Here is a 25,202-nt window from a genome sequence, read left to right as displayed (position 1 = left end):
CATAACTGTGTTCTGCCTTATCCCCTTGGTAACCAAGTCTTCCTTTTGGTAACGAGGAATGGGCTTCGGTAAACAGATCTATTTGTGTGACTCCTATTACTCATTTGAAGCAATGTCACTCCTTTTTCCACTGTGGTCTGTGTGTGTCTGAGTCAGAGGGAGCCTAAACAGGCTTCTTTGAATTGATGGCTCACTCCCAACCTCTCTTGACAGCCTGCCAACCTAGAAGGGCGTAGCTTACCAACAAATCTTTTTTTTTTTTTTTTTTTTTTAAGCCAGACTGATTCATAGAAACTCCTTTAAAACACAGGGAAAGAAACCGCCCATCACACACCCCAGCACACCAGTGCAGGAAACTTATAACCTCGGGAGGCAGGTCCCTCCCCTCACTGTGGTCACAAACCTCCAGAAGAGCAGACCGGACAGCTGCCAGCTCCTGCCACTCCAGACACCTCCTTCGCCGGGACCCTCAGGTAGGACAGCTCCCAGCACGGTGGGGGAGAATTCTCTCTCCTTTCCACTGCTCTGTTTCTTTGGACCTCCTCTAAGTTTTTCTTTTTTCCCTTTTCATTTTTTTTTTCTTCTGTGATTTCCTTGCACTGAACCTTTGAAACGTTTGGCTGCAAGTGAATACTGAGACGACTCTTTCCATAAAGTTCAGAGAAATGTAACTGGACGGTGGGGAGGGCCAGGGAACTCAGCAGGACAGGGTGGTCGTGATCTTGCCGTGCCTGGGTGCTTGCTCTGAAGATGTGAAGGGAGCAGGGACTTTGGGACACACCTGGAGAGGACAGTCTTTACCGACGAAACAGCACGAACCTTTGAAATGACAGGCGGCGCTTGCCAGATGTTTTCCATTCCTCCATTTTGATTCAAAAATCGCTTCAGGACTTGAGTTGTGTCTGCTTAGTTGGTTGGTTGCTGGTCTTTTGGGGGGTGACGGTGGATAGAGGGTTGCTTTTCAGTTTATTTTTCCTGTGGCTTTTACGACTGTCTTGTTTTTTTTTTTTTTTTTCCTCCCCACAGGTTGAGAAAGAGAGGTGGGTTTTGTTTAAAGAGAACCGTTAGAGAGGGAGGGAGGGAGGGAGGAGAGAGAGAGAGAGAGAGAGAGAGAGAGAGAGAGAGAGAGAGAGAGAGAGAGAGAGAGGAGAGAGGCAGGCAACTGCTTTTTTCAAATATGACTCCGGGAGGGGTTCACTTAGCAGAATCTGGAGCCCAAGCGCCTTCTCTCCTTGGCCAGATGTGCAGGATGGGAGAGGCAGGCGGGAAACTGGAACTGGGGGAGAGGGTGGGGCAGGGGAGCTTCATCTGGTTCTGTAACAAATGTTGAATGGCTTTGTGCTTCCACCCCAGAAATAGCTGGATTTTAGTGCCGAGGGAACAGTTGATACATCAGAAGTGATGAAAAAATAATGTTTTTTAGGTGGATGTGAAAGTTTTCTAAGTGGAAGGCAGTCATTGTTCGGGGACGTGTATGTCTCACGCTTCCAAGCTGTGGTTGCACAGATGCAAACACTCATGCTAATCACGAAGTGAATCTGGAGAAAGGAAGGAGGGCGCTTTCTGTTTGCTTTTTTTTTTTAGGTTAGCATTTTGGTTGAGGTGTGGCCTATTTCAACATAGTTACGGGTGGATTCCAACCCCCCTCCCCTCCCTCCTGCGCCACACACACATAAACAAGAGGAGGTCGAAAATGACAGGATTCAGCTTGTCTGGTGAAATTAGACTTTTCCTTGGGAAACGCAGTCCGTTGGAAGGGAAGGTTTAAATGTAATCAGCCTGTGTACATTGCACAGGCAATGCTCCCGGGAAAACTGCCCTCAGGGGGGTGATTAAGTAAACGCAAGGGCAGCTTTTCCAGATGCAGGGAACTCCCACACTTGCTTCAAAGGTTTTTTTTTTTTTTTTAATTTTTTTCCCCAGATTATCTGATGTGGACTAGGGAAGCCATTATTGAGTTGATAGCAATGGTATTCTATGAAGTTAATACACATCTTTTTGTTTTGTGTGGGTTCAAACTAATAAGCTAATAGCAAATGGAAAATACTGCAAATTCTGTGTGTAAGCCATTGTGGATTGCATTCTTTGTGTCCCGTTTGACGCTATCCTGTAGTTTTATAAATGAGATAATAGGCTGCTGTTATTTCCTGGGCTTTGAGGGCAACTGAAAGAAAGAGAGAGAGAGAGAGAGAGAGAGAGAGAGAGAGAGAGAGGAAGCAATTCTGATTCCGCTTTCTCCTCTTCCTCAGAGAAGCAGTGAGAGTCCTTAGCGAAGGCAGTTTTTCTATATCACAGCTGGAAGTCCTTGACATGGCTGAACTGTGAGGGTCATATCCTCCTCCCCTGCTGCCTCTCCCCCTCAGAGGAGGATCGAATTCCACCCCAGACTCTAAAGAATGGGGCGGGGGCGGAGCACTGTCTGGAGGGTTTCGGGACATCCTGTCTGGAGTCCTGGTCAGAGCCCCCCTTCTCTCCGCCCCCCCCCCCCCAACACTGTACATAGAGGGCACTGAACTGCCCTGGGAGTTGTCAGAATGCCGTCAAGGACCAACCCAGGACAGATCACATCTCAGAACAGACGCTGGCTACCTCCCAGGAGTTCAGGGCAGACCTCTGAGGAAGGAAAGACATCCTTCCACAGACCACGGAAAAGACTTCACTGTGGCTTTCCCAACTCTTCCCACTTTTCTCCTGAGACCAGTGTGGGCCCATGCAGTTCCCAGGGGGACATGAAGAACAGGGCGGGGGGTGGGGGGGAGTGTTACCAAATGGGCTTCACCAAGGCCGTGCTGGGGATGAAGACCCTCTTGGCTTGGTCTGGCTGGCTCTGTGGGTTTTGGTTCATGCCGGACCACTGAGATCCATGGGTCCCGCAGGAAGAAGCAAAACAGCTTTTTATAGGCTCATCAGGGCTTGATGGGGAACACATCTGAAAAAAATGGCCAGAGAAAAGGGCACAGGACAAATTTAGTTATATTCCATCCTTAATTTTATTCTCACTCTGGGAGGGATCTTCAAGATCCACTCTTCCGTTCCCCTACAATATGCCAAAATCTTATTTTTACACTACCTTGGACAGATGTTTGACATTTCTTTAACTTTTTGACATTTCTTTAACATTTTGGGGTGGGGGATGGGAGGCTCAGTGTCTCAGAGTGCACGTCCATGCCCACCCCCCTTTGCTGGACAGCCCTAATGATTAGAGTTTCTCAAATCCAGTGAAATTGGGTTTCTAGAACTTCAATTCTTTGTTCTTAGCTCTGCGGTCCTGAAGTGACCCAGAAAATATTCCATTTTTGTTGTTGCTTCACCCAGTGCTTCTTACCTCTCAACATTTAACCCTTACTTAATTGTTAATGGATCAAACTTGATTATTATGAATATTATTGCCAGAGACTCAGCAAAAGGAGCAGGAGACATTTTGAATCTTTGAAATGATGCACGTAGTAAAGCTTAGCCATATGATTTGAGTCTGAGGTATTTCATTTTCTACCTTCTTTAAACTTACCACTTGTATATACAAAAGCTCAGAGCTGTTTGGGACTCTCAGATGTACATACATACTCAGGGGACACACCCAGTTGCTCCCCACAAGGTCATGGTTAAATCAGTTTAATACCAGACACAGAGGCTTCTAACTTGGCCACCTGGGGGTTGTCCCTTACTTGGTCCAGAGTTCCTGTAGCTCGTGCCTTCACACTGTTACCACCTGTCATGGTAACTATGGGAACAGGCTGCCAATCGGTGTAAGCTGGGTCTAGTTGCCTTGCCGGCAGGTTATCTGGATGTCAATCCCTTGAGGGAGCTCATCATCCTTAACCAGTACAGGACTGGGGTCTTCTGACCATGAACTTCCCATTTCCAATCCTCTTCCCAGTCCTGCCCAGATGACTCTGATTTCTATTTAGTGATCAAGGGAGCCCAAATGTGGTTCTGATTAGTAGTTTAATGAATTCCGGGCACCCCACCCCAAACACAATGTCTCAGAATCGAACTTGGTAACACTTTGGTCCCTGGCGCTGGCTAGGTAAACCTAATTGGAAGGTTCACTGATAGGAAGTGTAAAGATAAAACTACAAATCCTCGTGGATGTTGCTGTTTCTCTTCCCTTTTAACAAAATATTTGGATAGACATTTCCTTTCCTGTTGTGAAAATGGTGTTTTCCTGGAACTAAAATGGACTCCTCAGCCCCTAGTGCCGTTGGCCTTATGTGGGTGTGGCCGTTTTTGTGTTTTCTGAGCTTATTTCATGAATTCTGTCTTCCAAGGGGAAGAAAAAAATGAGAGCCCTTTAGGCATAGGTTGAAACTGGTGGCAGAAATCCTGGGGTAGATGCAAACACTGAACAGGAAGAGGAAGGGGCTGTGGTCCTGTCCCGACTCTGCCGTGGGGCCATGGTTAGGTCCCTTGTCTTTTCAATGAACTTGGGGGTTTTCAACACCTGTGTGGCTCTGAAATGATATTATTCCAAGATCCTAACATTCCTATCTTGAGAAATCCTTGACTCATAGCTAGTTTAATCCATAAAAATTGGTAGAAAAGTGAAATAAGGCAACTTGTTGCACTGAAACGACCATTTTAGAGGACCGAGGACCCAGGTAGTTTCTTCTGCTTCATCCACTCGGAGATTTCTTAGGCATGGGGTTTGCCGGCTTCGTCATCTAATAGCAACGAGCACTCACACAGCTCTGGGGAGAAAGAAAGAGGTTTGACTTATAAAACACAAAGAAGCCAGCTCAGATGAGGAGGGGCAGGCCACCTAAGCCTGTCAAGACTGAGAGCAGCCAAGCAACCCAACCAGGCTCAGGGAGAAACTGAGCAGGTCCTGGGAAAGGAACTCCACCCTCTTCTCAATGAGGGAGACCCTGCAGCGTGAGGGTGTGGCCGTCAAGGTATGGATGGGAGCCAATGAGGAACACATTGAGAGGAGGAAAGGGAAGCTAGTAGGAGGAAAGGGCAGAGGAGGGAGCAAATGGGGACTGCCCATGTTTCCCTAGGGCCCCTGTGTTGGCACAAAGAAGAGAGGCAAATGGAAAGGCCTAGAAGAGGGAGAAAAAGCAAAGTGAACAGGGAAAGGTGAAGGAGGTGAAAGAGCAAGAAGTGTGAGGATGTTGCCATTCCTGAGTCTCTCCCTCCTGTTTGGGGACCACACACCCTTCGTGTTTCAGGACACTCCTCAGGTTCAAACATTCTGTTCACTGTGCCCGGTGAAGAACCTTAAGTTGCGCAGGCACACATGTTGGTCAATACACCCTTGGTATCATTTGTGTTTCCATGGAATACTTGTGCCAATAGGGCAGTGATTTTCCCGGACATTTCTCAACACTTTTCAGAAGGATCAGATCAGTGCTGAGAGCCAAACGAGGTCCTTGAGACTTAGACTTCTTCCTTCAAGTAATCAAAGGCCCCTCCTCAATGGGCTGGAGCTATAGGGTATCCGAGAGAGGATTCCTATCCTGAAACAATGAGTCAGGCCAGTGGGTGTGTTCAGAGAGAGCTGAATGCAGCTCAGAGAGAGCTGAGCCCTGGAGCTTCCCTTTGCTTTGGGATTCCGTGAGGAGGGGACTCCGTGCTGAGGGTGGGGGGCAGGACGGAATGTTTGGAGCTCATCTCAGGATTTGCAGTGTGGGAGTGGGTCCGGCCTGTGTGGCCAGATGGGAAGAAGCAGTGGCCCTTAAAAAGACCCTTGTTTTTGCCAGTGGCACTGTTCTGAGGGGGCTGTGTTGATACCCTGACTAACTAGGAGGTAGCAGGGGAACAGGGTAGTTTGAGAACTTATGCTGAACTCTAATACAGGAGCGAGATCACCCTGGAGCGGAAGAAGCCATGCCTAGATGGCGGGAGATGGTGGGCGTCAGTTCTCATTCCGCTTTCCCTCTGGGGACTCCATTTCCTCCTTTGTCCAGGGACTGGACTGAATAACTGAACCACCTCTGAACTTCTAAACAACTAATTGCCCTAAAAAGTGACAAAACTCGCAGCCCACCCAGTGCTCTCCGGGCACCGCCCCCCCCCCCCCCCCCTTGAGGGGGCAGCGCCCCTCCCAGTTCGTTGCCACCCCTCAAGGCTGCAGCTTTGCTGGTTGAAGCATGTTGCCGCCATCTACTGTCGACCCGCCCAAGCGCCGCTGGGCCCGGGCCACACCTTGATTTTCTTTCCAAACCCTAGTTATTATTTTGGCAACCTCTCCCTTGAAGACGTTCTGGCCGCCAGAGCGCTCCTCTTTGACAGAAGCATAAGACACTGCTGCTTCCGTCCTAGCCCGCCCGGGAGACTTCGCCTAGGGCCTGACCAGCTGCGGTCTGGGGGCGTGGGCTGGCTGCCTCTTCGCAGCCCAAGCCTGGCCTCAGCCTTTGCAGATGTGGCCCTGACCCATTCCCTCCCTGGACAAGGGGAAATAAGAGAGACACACGGAATTCTCCTTGGGAGCATTTGCAAAAGCAAGATTCATGCTATTTGCTTGCCTTTAGAGTAGTTGCTGGCCCTCAGACTCTGCCAGAGAAGACAAAAGCCCATTTCGCTGGCTGAAGCCTCTCTCCTTTTTACATAATTGAGCAACCAGCCACAGTATAGTCTTTGCTCTGTGTCAGGCGTGGCCCTTTAATCCTCACATTAACCCTATGAGGTCTACAGATTGCAGTTAACAAGCATGGAGTCAGCAAATCACCACGTTGTATACTTTAAATGTCTGACAATTTTTATGTGCCAATTAGACCTCAGTAAAACGGAAATTAAAAAAAAGAAAGAAAGAAGTGGCAGAGTCAGGATTTGAACAGCAAACCTGCGCACCTTACCATTAGGTACTGCCTCTCTAGGAGCCACGGACCAGGGAGGTTTTGTGATTTTCCCAAAGTCAGCAGCTGGTCAGGCTGAAGTTTCATGAGAAGCTGGTTTTCTAATAGGTGCTCTTTCTTCTTCTTTGTAAAATAACATGCTTGCCCCCTCAGCCCCGCCCCTTAGCCCCTCCTCCCTAACTCTGTGAGAGCCTGTGCTAGTCTGCCTATATCAGAGCCCATAAACACTACCCTTTCCACAGTTGCCCTGTTTATGATAGACAGCACTTGGAAGATGCAGTCCCCTTTTCCCAGGATCATAAAAAAAACAAAACAAAAAACAGACGTTTTCCTTGGAGCAATGAGATCCTTGTTACTTTTGCTGCTAGATGGCTGATGTTTCTCCAGGTCATATAAATGTCTCTGCACTTAAAAACAACAGGCCTGGCCTGGTGTGTCTACAGTGAGGAGCAGCCCAGAGTTCTCGCCTCCCACATCAAGTGTCAGATGTCCCGAGGCAGGAGGAAATGGTTCTTTAGGAGCTTTCTCTCCACACCTTTCCCACGGAGAAATTAATGCCCCCCCTTCCCACCCCTCCGTGAAAACAATGCTTAGAATGGAAAGTACACTTGATATCAAACAACAATAACAATGGCCAGAGAAGCGCATCCAAGGTCTCATCCACTGGCCTGACTTGAATCCCAGCCTTTTCCTTCTCCCGGATGCATCCTCTGTGGCTGCTCCAGGAGAGAGTATTTCCTTTTCTCCCTTTGTGTGAAGTGGACATCCACTTTGCCCACGCAAACGCTCCCCGGTGGGAAACAAACACATCAAACACAAACCAACAAAAGCAAAATTGACCTGGATGTGCGGAGGCTGGGAAGACGTTCGTGCCACAGCCCTACACGGTGTCCTTAGGGAGCAGCCGCTGCCCGAGTTTCGGGTGTCATGCTGAGGAAGATGGCAGGGACACGCGGGCTGACTCATGGAGATCATATGACCAGGAGCAGCTTGGCTTTCATGGTCTCTTGTGCCTCGGAGGAAGCAGCCCGCCTTCGGTCAGATGGTGTGAGAAAGCTTTCTTCAAAGTTTGCAGTTATCCAGAAAGAGGGTGGGATGTCCCTGCTGGAAAGACATCAATCAATGAAAAGGCGGAGTGGTGTCTGGCAGTCGCGTCGTCGTCTCAGGACTGTGTTCTAACCTGATTGAGATTTGGGAACCTCAGGTGGTGCCTCCCGGCTAATTTTCTGATAGACTGAAAGTTCTGTTGCAGAAGTAACCATTTTAGAAACGGGCTGAGGAGGAGGCATTAGGCAAAGGGCAGGACTACGTTCAGGGGAATCGTTGCCAAGAGAGACTGATGCATTGTCAGAAGGACCTTCCTACTTTGGGGGCGGCGGGGGTGTCTTGGTAGGTAGTGAACTCCCTGTGACCAGAGGAGTTTAAGCTGGAGTTAGATAGTTCTTTGGGGTAGCGTTGTAGGTGAGTTTTCATTTACTGGGGAGGAACTGCAGTCCAGAGATTCTGTAACTGAGTTAGAAAAGTTAAACCCATGGACAAATTAGTATTTAGAAATTTAAGATATTATTTTTTCACTCACTGATTTCCTCTGGAATAAAGGACAATAAGCACATATATACCCCTAGATAGTCAAATGTACTGAGGAGATATTCATGCATTTACATAGGTTTTTATATCAAGAAGAAAATATTTATTCGTTCACCAAACAGATATTTATTTGATACCTATCATAAACAAGACGTTTCCTTTAGGAACTTAGGGTCTTCAGGGTGGGAGAGCCAACATTTCCGAAAATAGCTGTTACCCACCAGGCTGCTGCTAGTGGTTTTCATAAAGGGCAATGGAAGAGCTATAGCATAACAGGGATAAATGATGACTTCTGACCTCTGTATCTGGGAAGGCTTCCCAGAGGGGGCGGGATTTGAGCTTTTTGAAAAGAATTTGATAGGTAGTTACTGGAGAAAGGATGCTTTTTTCTTTCTGAAACCCAATTCCTAGGATCCCCACATTCCTAGTATTGCCTGGGCCGCAGTTTTGCAGGATTTGGAGTCTCTTTCCTGGTGGTGGGGAGTTTGGAGGAGTAACATGGTCAGAGAGCACACTGATAGTGTGGAGGATATATGAGAGGAGTCGTTCAGAAAAAGGACCTTGGGAGAGGCTGATGCAACGATCCAGGCTAGGACATTAACTGGACAAGGACAATGGGAAGTAAAGAATGGATGCGAGATAAATAATGGAGGAACAACTCGTGGCCGGACTGTGCTGTTTTGGCAATAAAAGCAGGACGAGAGGAAGGAGAAACAGGGGACTGAGCATCTGTTACTACTCTCCTCTCCCCAGAAAAGCCTGGGCCATCTTGGGCTGCCAGGGAAATGACCAAACTGCCTTCTCCAGCCAGCCAGCGCCTCAGGCTTCCCAGAAAGCTCTCTTGCGCCATCTGGTAGAGGATATCTCCACATAGCCTTTGTCTGGGAGAATCTCACCCACTCACTCATGAATCATGGGCATTTGAGCTCTGTGGGACTCTCCTGCTGCTCACAGCACCCCGGCTCCCTGTTTCTGACTATGTTATACTGCCAGGCTCAGGGTATTCTTCAATGACTCAAGCCCGGGATTTCCACCACTTCCTTTGCTGGAGAAGTAGGTTTTTGGTTACTCTGTTTTGTTGTATTTTTCCCAATGATTGTACCACAGATCACCCGTAAAGAATTACTTCCCTCCCCCAGACTCTGTTGGCAGCTTAATAAGTACACAGACAACCTGGCAGGAAGAAGTTATCGGACCTGGAGTTTAGCAAACATGAAACCAAATGACCAACATTTTTAGGAATCCATTATCTTAAAGTCTCCATAGTATTAGTTTCTCGTTAAAAAAGAAAAGGTGTCCACAAGGGCCTGATAAATTTCTCAAAGTCTGAGGACCTTAAAAGTGTTAGTTTTCCCAAACAAAGCCAAAAAGGCAATCGATGCAAGGCAGTCTCATAGCTATGTTCCTTCAATTCTTTCATTTGTGGGGAGGAAGGTATTAAGAGGGAGCCGAGAAACCAACCATCACTTAAGTGGATGCTTTTGGCAGCTGCAGGACAATTATCCCCCTGCCCACAGGAGGTCATCATTCACAGCCTCCATCACCAGCAATTATAATCCTCAGGGCCATTTCCAAGATCTGCAATACATTTTCTATTAGTCAAGAACTTAACCTACATCTACAATGGCTGTGAGGCTTGCATCTGGGACAGGTGCATAAAGAGACAGCTTCTCTAATGTGGCCTAGGCATTGTGGGGAGGAAAGAAGAAGCATGGTCAGAAACAACAAATGGCGGTGGTGGAAAGGGAACTGGCAGACTTGTGCCTTAGGGCAGAAAGAAGAATCTAGGAGGGATAACAGAGAATCCATGTGTGGCTGTTAGTCTCTTACCTCCATTTCTCTTAGCAATCACTTCTCTCTAGAGTTAACATTCATGCCTCCTATATTTTTCTCAGCTTTCCACCCAGCCCATAGAGCTTTGGCCAACCTGTGTTGGGCATGTTGGGTTGGTGAGGGTGTAGGGGGAGATCTTCCTCTGCTTACAGTGGTGGGTGGAGAAATGTGTTCCTGGAACCCCACATAGTATAGTCAGTGGATGTCCCATGCTTTAAGGACACTGTGCATTGACTAGCTCTGGTGGCCTGTATCTGAGAGTCTAAGCACCACAAATAACCCTATTGTTATGGGAGTTTCCAACAACCAACTGACAAACTTTGGGATTGCCCGGTGTACCAAATGTTGGGAGAGAGGCAGGCATTGAACCCAAGTAGTCAGAATTGCAATGTTGTTATTGTCTGCTTCCTGGTTCGAGCTGCCCAGCTATGACTAGGGGTATGCTTTGCATTGGAGAGTGCCACCCACGGCATTTTAGAAAAGTGTGAGGGAGAAGTCAATTATTATTTTAGTGGAACATACTGCCAAAAGCAACCAATACTTCCATTGATACCAATGCTCAGAAATGGTCTCTTTTTAGTGCTATCAAGCAAGATACACACCAGGGCAGGAAATGAATCTCCCTGGAAGCTATCCTGCAAGTGATGGGTGTGTAGAAGTCGAGAGAATGAGATCTGCTCTTATTTAAACCCATCTGCTCTGCTCTTTGTTAGATCCCCAAACAACTATGGGTCCACATTCACCCATTAGGTGCCACTCATCCTTAAAGATCTAGGGGTTGTTTCCCACCCAAGCTCCTTAGGCTGGAGGTTTCTCTGCTGGGGGTTATTATTATAGGGACTGAATAACAAGGAATGATCCAGGCCAGAAATTTAAAGGTACAGTTCATTCTCTTTCCATATGTGTTGGGAGGGCCACTGAAAACAATGGAAGCCCTTCTACACTGACAATGGATGACACTAAAAAACCTGACAAATTTGAGGCAGTGAAAAGATGAAGTTATAGGTATAAAGTGATAACTCTACTAAACAGCAACTACCTCTGGCTGTATCCAGAGGCCAACAGCAGAGAAAATTGTGTGTTCTGCACACTAAGGACACTTGCCATTCCAAGACAATGTGCTCCTTTTCTTGGTGAGTGGATGGAACAGAAATCTAAGAAATCTAATCACAGAAATCTAAGATGAAAGAGAGTCACTTCTTTGCTTGATTTCATCCCCATCCTCTCTTCCCCCATCCTCTCTCTTCACCTCCCCTCCCCCAACCTTTCCTCTTGTCTGCACTGGGCAGGAGACAATGATCAGATGGGGCTGTGGGTTATATCAGAAATGAGATGTGCAGGCCAAGAACTCAAGTGCCTCGGAGGTGTGTGGATGGGCCAAGGTGAGGGTGCAGGGGGAGGAAGATATTTGGAATCCAATGATGTTCAAGTCATCAAAATGGAGGGTGTGGCCAGGCATAAATCAAGCAGACAGAAAATGCTGTTGAGTCCCCAAAGACATGGAAGACTGAGAAGAATGAACTTTCTCCTCTTCATTCCTGAGGGTGTGTTTTAAGTGGTCTCTCCCACTCAAGCGGCAAGGATTAGTCATAATGGCAACTTGCAAGAGAACCAGAATGAATACACATACACGCCCTTGTGACCTGGATGGCAGATATCCTAATACTTGCACTTAACATGGGGCAGCCTGGTGACTGATTGATTGGTTTGGATTGGCAACAGCTACTCCAGTTTCATATAATAATAATAAGAGTCATAACCACAAGCAGAGCAACCCCTTTGGTACCTGCCATGTGCCAAGCACAGTGCTAGGAGCTTTACATATTGTAATCCAACTTAATCCTCAGATTTCCCTGTTGCAATCCTCCACTTCATATAGGAGAAAACTGAGACCAAAAGGTCAAGTAACTTTATACGATTCTAACTCAACCTCTGTCTAACTCCAAAACCCCTTTTCACGGTGCATTAAAGCCAAGCAGAAAGTTGTGGAGGTGTGTAAGAGCCTGAGAAAAGCAAAAATGGATTTGAAGACCTGCAGAGAGTATTCATAGTTCTCCCCTGAGGTGACAGGAAAAACTTCATCATTTTTGTCACTCACAGTGAAATTGGACAAATTCCTATGAAATAGCCTGGGTGGAAGGGAAATGGTTGGATGGGGAAGAAGGGCGGGGCTTGTTGGAGCAAACGTGGAAGTGTCTGCCTCTCACGATTGGCCTGTAAAGAGCAAAGCACTCCAGTGTTTCCTGAGCAGAGATAAAAGGCACCTGAAGTGCTGGAATTAGTGCTCTTCAATAAATACCTGCTACAGTAGGAAAGTTGCTTGAGCACACTCAACACTTCAATTAAATGAGGCGGAGTGAGAGAGCGCCGTGGGCTGATTGCAGGATGTGCAGAGCCCCCTAGGTGGGGAAGTCCACATGCCCCACCCTGCTAGGGTCTGAATAAGCCCAGCCCTTTGCTTTGAAGTCCCTGGGGGCCTGCACTGCATGGGACTGTTTGGGCATGACACAGCACTCCTGCAGCGGACATAAACCAGAATAGCCTCCCACTGGCATCCTTCACACTGCCTTTATGTCCTGGGTTTTACGATCCACGGGCTCTCTTTTTCTACACTGCTGAGATTATTGGCTGAACACTTTTGTTTATCCACGCACATTCTTAATCTATATTAGTTCCCAATTCTCCCGCCATGTGATCCATGCATTTGCCTGCCTTCTAGAATCTGTATAAATGTCGCATATGCTTAGAAGGCACATTTGGTGGTATTCCCAGCTGCCTGCTTCTAGAGCCCCCAAAACGGTCATATTGAGTCATGGGAAATATAACACGGCTCCCAGGCCAATAGCAGGCTCCCCAACATGGGGCACACACAGCCCACAGGCTCAGGTGCAGTGACACAAGTCTGCAATGGTCAATCTGTAGGTGGTCAGACCATTAAACTGCAATTCCGTTGTTATAATTGTCGAATACCAAACAGCACGCTGATAATAGAAGTTGTGGCTCTCACATTTTATAGCTCATCTGGGATCAAATTAGTCGCCTCTTTCGTCTATGGAATCCAAGTAATAGCTGCTGTTCCATGGGACGCATCCATTTCTATGACAATTGCTGGATGCACAGCTTGACAGAGGCAAGGACACTGCCCTAGTGGAAAATGGAAATTTATATGACACTGCTACACTGAAAGTTACAGTTGTCAGGAGGCCTTTAAAAGATCCAAGTCCTAGTTTGGCCTCTAAAACACAAACAAAATAAAGTAGTAACAGTTACAAAATGTCCTTTTTAAAAACAACAGACTGTTTTGGAGAGATGGGTATATCAGTACCCGAGATGCAGAATTGTGTTTATATATAGGTATATGTCAATAGATCAATAGGCACTTAAGGAACCAGGCTAACTAAGTGTTTTTAGGAATTTCTGATGAAATTGTGACGGTTTTTATTGCAGCACCTTCAGATTGTATTGGATAGCCCACAGGTGTGGGAGAGCTGAATATCTTCTTGCCTCTGACAGTGGTAACCTTTTGTTTCCCTCTTATTTTCTCCTTTCTTCTCAGGACTCCTAACTCACCAAATCATCAAAAAGCCAAGATGTTGGTATTACTGGCTGGCATCTTTGTGGTCCACATCGCCACCGTCATTATGTTATTTGTTTCCACCATTGCCAATGTGAGTAATGCTCTTTTGTTTATTCATTCATTCATTCAGGAGTTATTTAAATATTTACATAAAGTGCTACAAAGAACGTTTAAGCCACAATCCCTGCCCTTCATGAATTTTCAGTTTAGGTGCGGAAACACACACACACACACACACACACACACACACACACACACTTTCTCTCTCACACTTCAAATAACTAAATAACAGGAGGATAAAAGTCATCAGTGTTTGCATGAGACTAGAGGCAGGAGAACTCAATGAGGTTTCTTCAATCTCTACAGGAGTCTTCCCAGCTGAGGTGAAGCTTGTAGGAGTGCTAGGTGGCTGGGCTTTCTCTTGGCACAAGAGGGAATAGTGGGAGGAGCATAGGGATACATTCCAGGCAGAGTGCCCAGGTGGGAGGGACTGACTTCCTTCTGGGCATAATGAAGACACCTATGTCAGGGACAGAACTTCCCTTCATTCTGGGAACCTCAATTAGGAGAGATGAGAGTGGGATGATGAGAAGCTTTGGTTGCCAGACTGATGGATTCAAGTCCTTGGCAGAGAGTAGTAGCCTGCCAATGATCAAGGGGGAATTTTGCAAGATTATCACTCACTCAAAGGAAACAACATAAAGTATTAGGGAGGGAGCAAGTCCCTTCTCTCAGAACCTTGAGCTATTCTGCCCTCTAGTGCTAGTTTGCTTTTCTTTTGCTTTTCTCAGGAAAAACAAGACAGCTTATTGGACACAAAAACAAAAAACACCAGTCGCTAGATAGGCAAATGATGGATCCAGAATCTGCATAGATCCCTGTCACAGTTAAAGGATAAATGGGTTTTAAAGTTCAGATAGAACCTTGGGGGTGGGGGTGGGGGTGATTATAAGCATGGGTAATGTAAGTATGACTGTGATAAGACTGGACACTTGCCCATGCAGCCTCCCCCAGACTCTAATTCAGCCATCTGTATGCCAATCCCTGAGTCTCTCAGGATAATAGGTCCGATGAATGGGTTTAAAGTGTATTCGTGGATGCCAAAGTGCTGAATGCTGAATCTGGAGCAGGCAGCTGCACACCCTATGACCTTGTCTTTTCAGTAATGTGCATTTTAGCAGACACGTTCCATGTGGACAGAGTTGGGGGTTTCTTTCTGTGACAATCAAAGTAGGATCCTTCTGTTGATGAAAGTGGCTTATTAACCACCAGGACTCATTGCTATTTTTTTTGTTGTCTCCAGTGAACATTCCTCCCCCCCTTTTTTTTAGCCAGGCCATTACATGACACAATCTTTTTAGAATATATTTATATATATTCTAAATTATATATAAAATTATATATATAAAATTATATATATAAAATTATATATATAAAATTATATATATAAAATTATATATATAAAATTATATATATAAAATTATATATATAAAATTATTTATTTATATATATATATATATATATATATATATATATATATATAATTTTTTCCCCCATTGATTTCGGAGAAGAAGAGAGAGGTAGAAACATTAATGATGAGAGAGAATCATTGGCCGGCTGCCTCCTGCACTCCCGCTATTGGGGATAGAGCCCACAAACCTGGTTCATAGCTTGACACTCAACCACCAACCTACACTAGCCAGGCAATACAATCTTGATTGAATCTCATTTCCACTAAGAGATGGGTTGCACAGCCACATGTATGGCTAAATATGGTATCTTGCTTAAGATTTGTTCCCGACACAAGCTGGTTTGATATTTGCTTTTCTTTTAAAGCAGAGGGTCAGTTTTAAAACAACATTTTGTTTCCTCCTGGCTTCAGGTCTGGGTGGTTGCAGACGGAAGAAGTGCATCAGTAGGTCTTTGGAAAAATTGTAGCGGCGGTAACTGTGAGGGACTCCTGCCATATGGCGAGGAAGGTATGTTAAGCTATTGTATTCTGTGCTGACCATTCATGTGATGGGGGAAATGGCCAGCCTGTCGGGAATTGGTTGGCCTGACACCCCTGCTCTCCTGCCCCTGTGTCCACAGATGCGCTCAAGGCAGTGCAGGCCTTCATGATCCTTTCCATCATCTTCTCCGTCATCTCCCTCGTGGTCTTCGTGTTCCAGCTCTTCACCATGGAGAAGGGAAACCGCTTCTTCCTCTCAGGGGCCACCATGCTGGTGTGCTGTGAGTATCTTAAGCGCAGACTTCAGTGTTGTCCAGGCAAAGCTTTTAAGTAGATCTTACCATGGGTGCTCCCCACAACTTGAACAGATGGGCACATGGGTCTGGTTATTTGTCCTCTTTCTGAAAACCCCTGCTAGCTGCTTGTAACAAGAACCCTCGTCTGCTTCGTTGTTTAAGTCTAGTGCTTTGAGGCAGCCCCAGTGGCGGGCCACCCACCAGCAGCACTTGTGTATAATACAAGACGCTTGAAGAGGGCCGACAGGTGGGAATCCTTGAAAGATAAAACCACTGCCACAATGCTCTCAATTATCGCCACTCTCCTTTCCCTGCATTCTTCCCACACACATCCAGTTTGGTGGCATGCTTGCATCCCGGGGTAGCCTGCCTACATGGGCTGGGTTGTGGACATAAGGTTCTGTGTTTCACTTCACACTTGCAGCCACATCCCAGTGCAGATGTGAGAGCCCAAGCAACTCTAATTTATTCACAGGACCACCAAGCTCAGGTCAGGGCAGATCAACAGAACTACTGTTTGGGGCCAAACAGCCAGATTTCGTTTTCCCATTGCAGATGAAGAAAATAGGATCTTTTTAAAATTACAAAACCTGTTCTTGGTTTTAATGTAAAAGAAAGAAAGAAAGAAAGGAAGAAAGAAACCAAAATAACTTCTCCCTCTGCCCCCCGCAAAAAACAAACAAACAAACAAACACACACACAAAACAAAACAAAATACCTCAACTTTCTTTTTTTTCATTGCAGGGCTTTGCATTATGGTCGGGGTGTCCATCTACACTCATCATTATGCAAATGGTGATAGAAGTGGATTCAACGAAAGCCACCACGGCTATTGCTTCATCTTGACCTGGATCTGCTTCTGCTTTAGCTTCATCATTGGCATTCTCTACCTGGTCCTGAGAAAGAAATAAGGCTGAACAAGTGTATGGGGATCTGGGGTGGGGGGTGGGGAGGAGGGAGCTGTGGAATCTGGGAGGGAAGTGAAAGTTGTCCTGCAGGAAAAGCCAAGCCAGGGAAGGGGGGAGGGGGAGGGGGGACATGAGGGTGGGAGAGGCTGAAACCCAAACCTTTACTCAGGAGGTTTTCTACTGTCAAGCCCCTGCCCTTGGGAGAAAGCAGTTGGCTAGAGCTTCCATGCTCCCTTGATGTGGGCCAGAGAGCCTCTCTCCAGCCACCAGTTCTCAGTTACACACACACACTGTGTGTGTGTGTGTGTGGGGGGGGGCATCAGCTGCCACACCACTGGCTCCACTTCTGAGGGTGAATTCTGGGTCTTGCCCTATGGTTCTCAGACGTTCTGCACCCAGTTAAAATAGCGGTACAAGTTCCAACAAGGGCAGATCTTGTTTTTGTACTGAGCATGCTAGGCCTGGAAGCCCTCTTGCCCTCCTGCCCTCCTGACCCAAAGCAAAACATCACATTCCAGCCTGAAAGGCCCATAGGAGGGCTTCCTGTGGTCATCATCCCTCTTGAAAACAGGTATTTAGCTCTGTGCAATTCAGTGGTATTTGCGACAAAATGGCCGGAAGGGATATAGTCATGAAGCCAAGTTGGTGGGTTAGTTAAATCAAGAAAGAGAACTTTTCACAGTGGAAGGCCTGGGTGTGGGGCGGGGGGGTGGTTGAACCCAGACCAGCCCTCACACAACTGTCCCTCCTGGAGACTTCTTGCTATGGACCTTGCTAGTCCTCTCGCTAAGAGCCAGGGCAGCTCTTGTGGAGTTTCTGTAATGCCACGAATGAAAGCACCACACTAATTATGGGCTCCTGGGGCAGTCCTGCAACAATGCTATATTAGGGTTATGATTTTAGGATTTCCCCTCCCTGCAAGCAAAGATTCTTTTAAATATAGAATGGGAGAGACAGACATAGCTCCTTGAAACACACTCTATTACTCTCCCTCGAAATTATAAACTTTTCAGGATGTTTTATCTGATTATCCATATTGGGGACCAGAGGCAACACTCTGGCTTTGACACTGGCTGGAGTGGTCAGCTTTCAGAAAGCCTGTCTATCCTGCTTCGTAGGTGAGGCAAGACAATTCTGGAAGCTTATTGAAACACACATACCCACAAACCAAAACCAAAAGCAGTAGGTCCTTGGGTGAAAGGTGCTATGTAATCAGAAAGTGTTAAGCCTATTAGATTTAAGTCATGATAAGAACAGAGTGCCTGTGCTCCCAGGAAAATAAGAACATTTCTGTGAGAGAAGTAAAATCATAGGTGATGGGCAGGTATTTTTCTTGGAAAACACACACACAGATCTCTGGTGGTGCCCAGTCAGATGGTAATTGATCTGCCTGTTGCCACAGAGGTTTTCTATATAGGACTTAGAGGTAGTATGTTATTCCTGGGTAAGCAGGCACTGCTCTAGCCTGGAGCAGCTATTTTAAGCCATCTCAGATTCTGCCTAAAGGGTTTATTTTAGGAAGACGTTTCCTTGGTCACTCTGAGAAGATCTACCTTAGGGAGAGTCTGAGACATCTTGCCTACTTTTCTTCTCCTAGCTCTCTCCTCATGTCATTTCTTATATATTTTTTCCTTTTTTTGGGGGAGTTGTTATGCAATGATTGCTAGTATTTATGTAAAAGGACTCTTACTAAGTATATTTCTCTATGTTCATTCTGGTTAAGGGGATGTTGAGGACAGACCACTGAATTATCTGGGCTGAAGGTAGCGAGGCTGGCAAGCAAAAACTATGGGATAATAAACTTTTTAATTATCATTTAATTATCACATGATTATAGAAGGCTGTATTATGTGCAGAAGCATACTTACATATCAGATATATTCAAAAGAGATAACTGCATGTTAAAAAGTCAGACTATGACTGGAGTGAACCATGTATTCCCATGTCTTTTACTTTGTTTCTGTGCCATTTATGTCTCATGTAACTGCATTACAGTGGTGGGTTGTTCTAGTACTGTATTTGGCTTCTTCTTTAATAGATTGATATTTCATATACTATAATTGTAAATATTTTGATACAAATGTTTATAACTCTAGGGATATAAAAATAAATTCTGATTCCCTTCACCGTGTGAATGTTTTCTTTTGAAAAAAAATTTAGGAAAATATGGATAACAGTGACATTTATTCCTAATTAGGTTGTAAATCAGTTTGATTTGGACACCTTGGCATTTATTTGAGACATTAAGCTACTTTCTGCTAATACATTAGACATTTCTACAATAACTCTCAGGCAATTGAATGTTCTTAAACCTCTTAAGCACAGAATGGAACTTCTTATACTAGTACATTAGAGAGAGGTTGTGATCTTGAATCAGAATGGCTTACGACATCAGAAATGAGATACTTGCAAAGTTTCTTGAAACAGCAAACTCATCTAGTGTGTCTTCAATATTTGAAGCAATTCACAAAGGTATGCAACACATAAATTTGCAGGAGATCATTCATTGCATACATTGGTACATATTTGTGTAGGCACTTGGAGAAAAGAAAAGTTTTACTGCTTTCTATAAGCCATAGGATTGGAATCAGTGCTACAAAGTAGAGTAGATCCTATGTGTCCCAGCACCATGTCAAACCAGTATGAGAAAAATGGTTTTAATGTGGAGTTGGCAATCTTCCAGTCCCGTATGGTCTTGGATGAAATGACTTCACGGAGTAATACACAAAAAAAAATACATAAAGGACCCTGAAAGTCAAACTTCAACATATTTTAAATTTAATTACTTAAATTGCATTAATTACTGATACCCTCTCAGAGACCTATATGATTTCTTAGGTTGCTTCCAGGATACCATTATAAGAGGCTACTCCTCTTGCTTGGCTCTCTCAGGAATTTTCTCCCCCAAATCATATGCCCAGTCAAGGATCAGACCTCCAGAGAATCCCTTTCACCCTTATGCTTATAGGTCTTTAGTCATAATCTCCAATAACCTAGCTCTACCCAAATTACCTTTCTGCCAAGACAAAATTGTCCACCTCGAAGACCTAAATGGTAAATGGGGGTGTATTAATTGGGATTCTCCAGAGAAATAGAACCAATAGAATGTATGTGTGTGTGTGTGTGTGTGTGTGTGTGTGTGTGTGAGAAGAGATTTATTTATTTATTTATTATATTCACTCACATGATTATGGAGGCAGGCAAATCCAAAATCTGCAGTGGGGAGGGTACTGGCAGGCTAGAGATCCAGAGAAAAGTCTGCTGTCCAAAGGCTGTCTGCTGGCAGAATACCCCCTTATTTAGGGGAGGCCAGTCTTTTGTCCTATTTATGCTTTCAATTGATTCAATGATGCCCAACACAGTAGTGGGGCAGGGGGAAAGGGGAGACATGTTTTACTCAAAGTCCCAATGATTTAAATGTTAATATTATCTAAAACCCCCTCATAGAAACATCCAGAAGAACATTTGACCATGTATTTGAGCACCATGGCCCAGCTAAATTGACACATCAAATTTACCATCACAGGGGGGAACAGCTTTATCAAGAATAAGACACTGGCTTACTGAACATTTTCAGAGATGACTCAAAAGAAGCCCAGACAGTGTTTACAGTTGACACTTAGCTCTCTTCAGTGGTGACATTGTAACATGGGGGTCAACTTTCAAGATGATCCTAGATATACTGTGAAAACAGAAAATTGCCAGTTTTTTCTATAGGAGTTTAATAACTACTTGTTGAATTAAATGTCTTAGGAAGAATAAAATTGAATTGATATTAAAGTATTAAATTGAGTATTAACTAAATGCTCTTAGTTTGTTAATCCTTACCTGAGGATATTTTTCCCCCATTGATTTTTAGAGAGAGTGGAAAGGAGAGGGAGAGACAGAGAAAAACATAGATGTGAGAGAGATACAACAATTTGTTGCCTCCCACATCCACCCCAACCAGAGCCAGGGATCAAACCCAGGACCTTTTAATCCACAGGCTAATGTTTTTTTCCATGAGCCAAAATGATAGGCCAATTAAATATTCTTAGAAGAAATTGCTCTAAATTATGAGTATCAGGAAGATGAGCTATAAAGCTCTCAGTTACCACTCAAGAATATGACTGCTGGGCAAATGTCAACTTATTTATTCATCAAAGTGATAAACTTGAGGTACTAAATGGTCAATAGACAGCTATATCACTGTGCTTTGGACTCAGCCATTACAGTCCCTGTGCAAAATTCTACTGACTTTCAGTTACAGAAAAAAATATTTCAGAAAGGTCTTGAAAGAAAGCATATCACCAAGTAGATATTGTACAGGACTCCACACCTAAACAAAAAGAGAAGCCATCTTTTATTTGAGTAAGAAATGGCCAGAATATACCAAAATTCAGAAAAAATGTTCCAATAAAAAGTGGGTAAATGAGTTGAAAAGAAGGGTTTATTACAGAGGGGAATTGGGTCAGTTGGTGGGCAGTAAGATAAAAAGAAGAGAACTCACTGGAAATTTTGGAGTAGATCTTGAGGAGGAGTGATTCATTTTAAAAGACGTGTTTGTAGTCCAGAAGGGCAGGCAGCTTCAGAGCACTCAGGAAATAGGAAAGGCTCCACGCTGATTATGTGGAACCCAAGGAGAGGAGTGTTTGGAGTCCCACCTGGCCTCACTTCTGTAAGGAGACATGTGGGGCCTACTTATGGAGCTGAGGGTGACTACTAAAATATGTACAGTGCTGGGTGCTAGATGCTGTACCTAGAGGCTGGGGGAAAAGATCAAGCAGACATGTTTCCTGTCTTTCAGTCTAGTTTGGGGGGATAAGTCTCCTACCTGGAGAAAATGGGAGGGGCTCTAAGGGAGCATAGAGGAGATGGGGAGGACTGCCACCTCAAGGAGGAGATAGAAGGTTGAAGAATGGAGATAGGAGAATAGAAGAGATACACCTTGCTTATCTCTTACCTGCTCAAATCCCCCTTCCCCAAAGCCCACTCCTTTGTTACAGGCTCTCAATGTCTTCCATCTGGATAACTGCAGGAGAGAAACATTCCCCTGGCTTCCATTCTTTCATTTATAGTTCCTCCTACCTATCCTTGATGCTGATGTCAGGATGGGCGCTGATGGATTCTTCTATTATTGCCAGGGACTCAATTCAGGGCTAAGAGGACCAGAACTCCAGCACAGGATGCCAATGCATATAACCTTATGGCTCTATCCCTGAGGACCTTGAGTGAATATGTGTGGAGACTCCAGCCCACACATTCAAGACCAGTTTTCACCCCTCTCCATCCTGCAAATGGTTGCCCCATCAAGTTTCTTGAAATAGTCCTGTAAGAAGTACAAAATCAACCCATGAATTTCCTCCCCTTACATTTTGCATTCCTGGTCTCAGGAAATAACCACCTATTACTAAGATGCACAGGCTAGAAATGCAAGTGTTATTCATGACTCCTCTTTGTACCTTATTCTTTTCATCTAATTAGTACTTGTATCTTGTTGATTCTAATTTCTAAATATTTCTAGATTCCTTTCCCCCCATCTCCATCACCATGATATTGATTTAGCCTTTTAGCAGGATTTATTTAAAGGAGCTGGATAGTCTCTCAAGAATTCACTGATGTAATGCATTTTTCACCCCATTGCAAAAATGATTGCCCTAAAATGTAAATATTATCATGTACTTCCTCTGCTTTTAATTTTCCACTGGCTACTTCATGCTGTTCATGATAAAATTCAGAGTCCCAAAGTCATGGCAACCTTTCTGCATCGTGTTCATTCCATCTTTGAGCTAAAACATACCACTCACGCCATACTGTAGGGAGTGTTTCTCAAAAACTACTCCTTTCTCATGAAGATCCTTCCTTTCTCTGGTATCTGCTACCTTATCTGATCCTCCAGACTTATCCGATTCCTCATCTCTGAAAGGGTGACCTGACCACCCCAGGCCCTACTGGAATATTCTTTGTCAATGTTTATTCCAGCAGAATATTTTTTTCACAAACTATATTAATTGTGGGTTTAACTGCATGCCTTGCTCATTAGACTGTGAGCTCTATGAAGGCAGGGAGCTCATCTTTCATTTCCTTACCCTCAGCATTGAGCACCATGCATAGCAATTAGCAGATCCTATATGATAAAAGGGTAATATGCAAATAGACCAAATGACAGAATAACCAAACAACTAATCAAAGCATAATCCTACCTAATAATAAAGTAATACGCAAATTAACCATCACTCCGCTACACCCATAAGCCATGCCCACCAGCCAATCAGAGCAAGTATGCAAATTAACCCAACAAAGATGGTGGTTAATTTGCATATGCAGAAGGAGGGAGGAGTAAAGACTGAAGACAGCATAGAAGGAAGAGGGATGAAAAGTGGAAAGCAAGGTGGCTGTGGCTGCTGGAGGGAAAGCACTAGCAGCACATTCTGGGTGGGATGGGACGAGGTGTGCAGTGGTGGCACGCATGGCTGTGGAGGTGGTGGGAGGCATGGGGAGGTGGTGGGGCGGCAGGGCATGCAGCAGCTGCATGTGTGGCCCCAGAGGTGGTGGCAGTGGGCGTGGTGTGTCAGGCGTGCGGGTGAGGTGCACAGTGGTGTTGGCAGCAAACTCAGCTGCAGAGATGGTGGTAGTGGTGGCCAAGGGCATGGTGGGGCGGGTGGGATGGGTGGGGCGTGCCCTGCCCATCCTGCCCCTCCCTGCCCATCCTGCCCCTCCCTGCCCCACTCTGCTTGCCGCAGCAGAAGAGGTGGGAGGGCGTGAGAGGTAGCGGTGGTGGGAGGGAAGCCTGCTGGAAGTCTTGCAGGAATATTCCTGCAACAGGTCCCTAGTATGCTAATGATATGCTAAGGCTGCTCAACTGCTTACTATGATGTGCACTGACAACTAGGAGGCAGTAGGTTAGCTTGCTGGGTTGGCTGATCAGGACTGAGCAAGATGGCCGCAGTCGCTCCCTGGCCCCATCATGCACTGGTGGGGTCCCTCAGCCTGGCCTGTACCCTCTTGCAATCCAGGACCTCTCAGGGGATGTCGGAGAGCCAGTTTCAGCCTGATCCCACAGGCCACTCCCCTTAGGAGGGCATCAGACACAGGGCTCATGGCTGGGGAGCTCTGCTGTGGCAGTGAGAACCTCTCCCAATGGAGACTGATTGGACATGAGCCTGCAGCAGGCACAGTGGGGCTGGGATGAAAGGGAGCAGGAGGTAGGAACTGTAGGTGGTGTTGGACTGCAGGCTTTGGCCCGATTTTTTCAGGCTACCCAGAGGGACCCCACCTGTGCACCAATTTGTGCACTGGGCCTTTATATTCAATATAATTGTGAGGAGTGCCAGGGAAGACACTGGGTGATATCAAGAGGGTGACAGAGCCCATCCCTTATGGTTTAGAGCACATGTGTCAAACACAAGGCCCACGGGCCAAATCCAGCCCGCCAGGCTTTGCAATGTGGCCCGCACCGCGCTGTCATCACTGCACTTCGCTGTCAGTTTATGACATTGTCAGTTTATGACTGTTCAGTAAACCATTCGGCCCGCGATTTAGGCTGGATTTTAGATTTTGGCCCCTTCTCTGATTGAGTTCGACACTCCTAGTTTAGAGGGAAATTAGACAAGTGCAGGTGCATCATGGTTGATGCTGAGAAAGCTGGGAGGGATGTTACCTCTAGGAAACTTGAAATATTTTTAGGTTCCTTAAATTTGGTAAAAGTCATCTCTGCAAAAGTGTACTTTTTTCTTCTTCATAAAATTAGGACATTCATAAATTCCCCTGGAGCCATCCATGGATTTCTGGAGTGCCCCATGCCTTACAGCAATCTGCTCCAGCCCTCATCTAGCTGTCTTCCATGGATGCATGTGCTTAAGGAGCATTTGAGATGAACTCAAAGGGTGGGTAAAATTTTGAAAGGTGCACCTGTGGGAGGAAGAAGGAAGCTGGTTCAGAAGGATGGGCCAAGAAAAGCACAGAGATGGAAATGCTAGCTGGAGCAAGTGACCTATTTGGAAAGATAGCTTGGGGTCTCTGTTGGAGAAGGTCCTGACTCTCAGGGATTGGAATTTTAAACAGATTTGGTGAAATCATTCATAGTCATTATGTTATTATAGAATGGGTTCTATGGGAAGAGAAAGAAAATGAGGAGAGGGTTGGGAAGCTATTACAATAGTCTAGAGGGGAAAAAAGTATACTTGAAATAACTGGAAAAAGTGGATGGGATAGGAATGGAAGAGATTAATACAAAAAATATGGCTTAGATGCCATATGACTCAGCAAGACGTTAGG

The 25,202-nt window shown here is 45.5% G+C and overlaps 1 protein-coding gene across 1 annotated transcript; it reads left to right on the top strand.

Moving 5' to 3' along the window:
* Window positions 1-315: 315 nt before the first annotated feature.
* EMP1 (epithelial membrane protein 1) lies at window positions 316-19,072 on the top strand. The gene is made up of 5 exons (XM_084879272.1): window positions 316-473; window positions 13,771-13,882; window positions 15,674-15,770; window positions 15,883-16,023; window positions 16,783-19,072. Exons 2-5 carry the CDS (start codon window positions 13,805-13,807, stop codon window positions 16,947-16,949), a joined length of 483 nt encoding a protein of 160 aa, XP_084735398.1. The 5' UTR covers window positions 316-473; window positions 13,771-13,804; the 3' UTR covers window positions 16,950-19,072.
* Window positions 19,073-25,202: the final 6,130 nt, after the last annotated feature.

Source organism: Pipistrellus hanaki (assembly GCF_964339955.1).
Source record: "Pipistrellus hanaki genome assembly, chromosome: 3".
Classification (NCBI taxonomy): Eukaryota; Metazoa; Chordata; class Mammalia; order Chiroptera; family Vespertilionidae; genus Pipistrellus; species Pipistrellus hanaki.
The sequence above is the reverse complement of the archived record's forward strand: the minus strand, read 5'-3'. Positions and strand labels throughout refer to the sequence as shown.

What these genes read in the sequence shown, in the direction of transcription:
- EMP1 (XM_084879272.1), top strand. Translation starts at nt 13,805, where the DNA reads ATGTTGGTATTACTGGCTGGCATCTTTGTGGTCCACATCGCCACCGTC. An exon ending in TTGTTTCCACCATTGCCAAT is followed by an intron (nt 13,883 to 15,673) that starts GTGAGTAATGCT and finishes TCCTGGCTTCAG; the next exon opens with GTCTGGGTGGTTGCAGACGG. An exon ending in GGCCACCATGCTGGTGTGCT is followed by an intron (nt 16,024 to 16,782) that starts GTGAGTATCTTA and finishes TTTTCATTGCAG; the next exon opens with GGCTTTGCATTATGGTCGGG.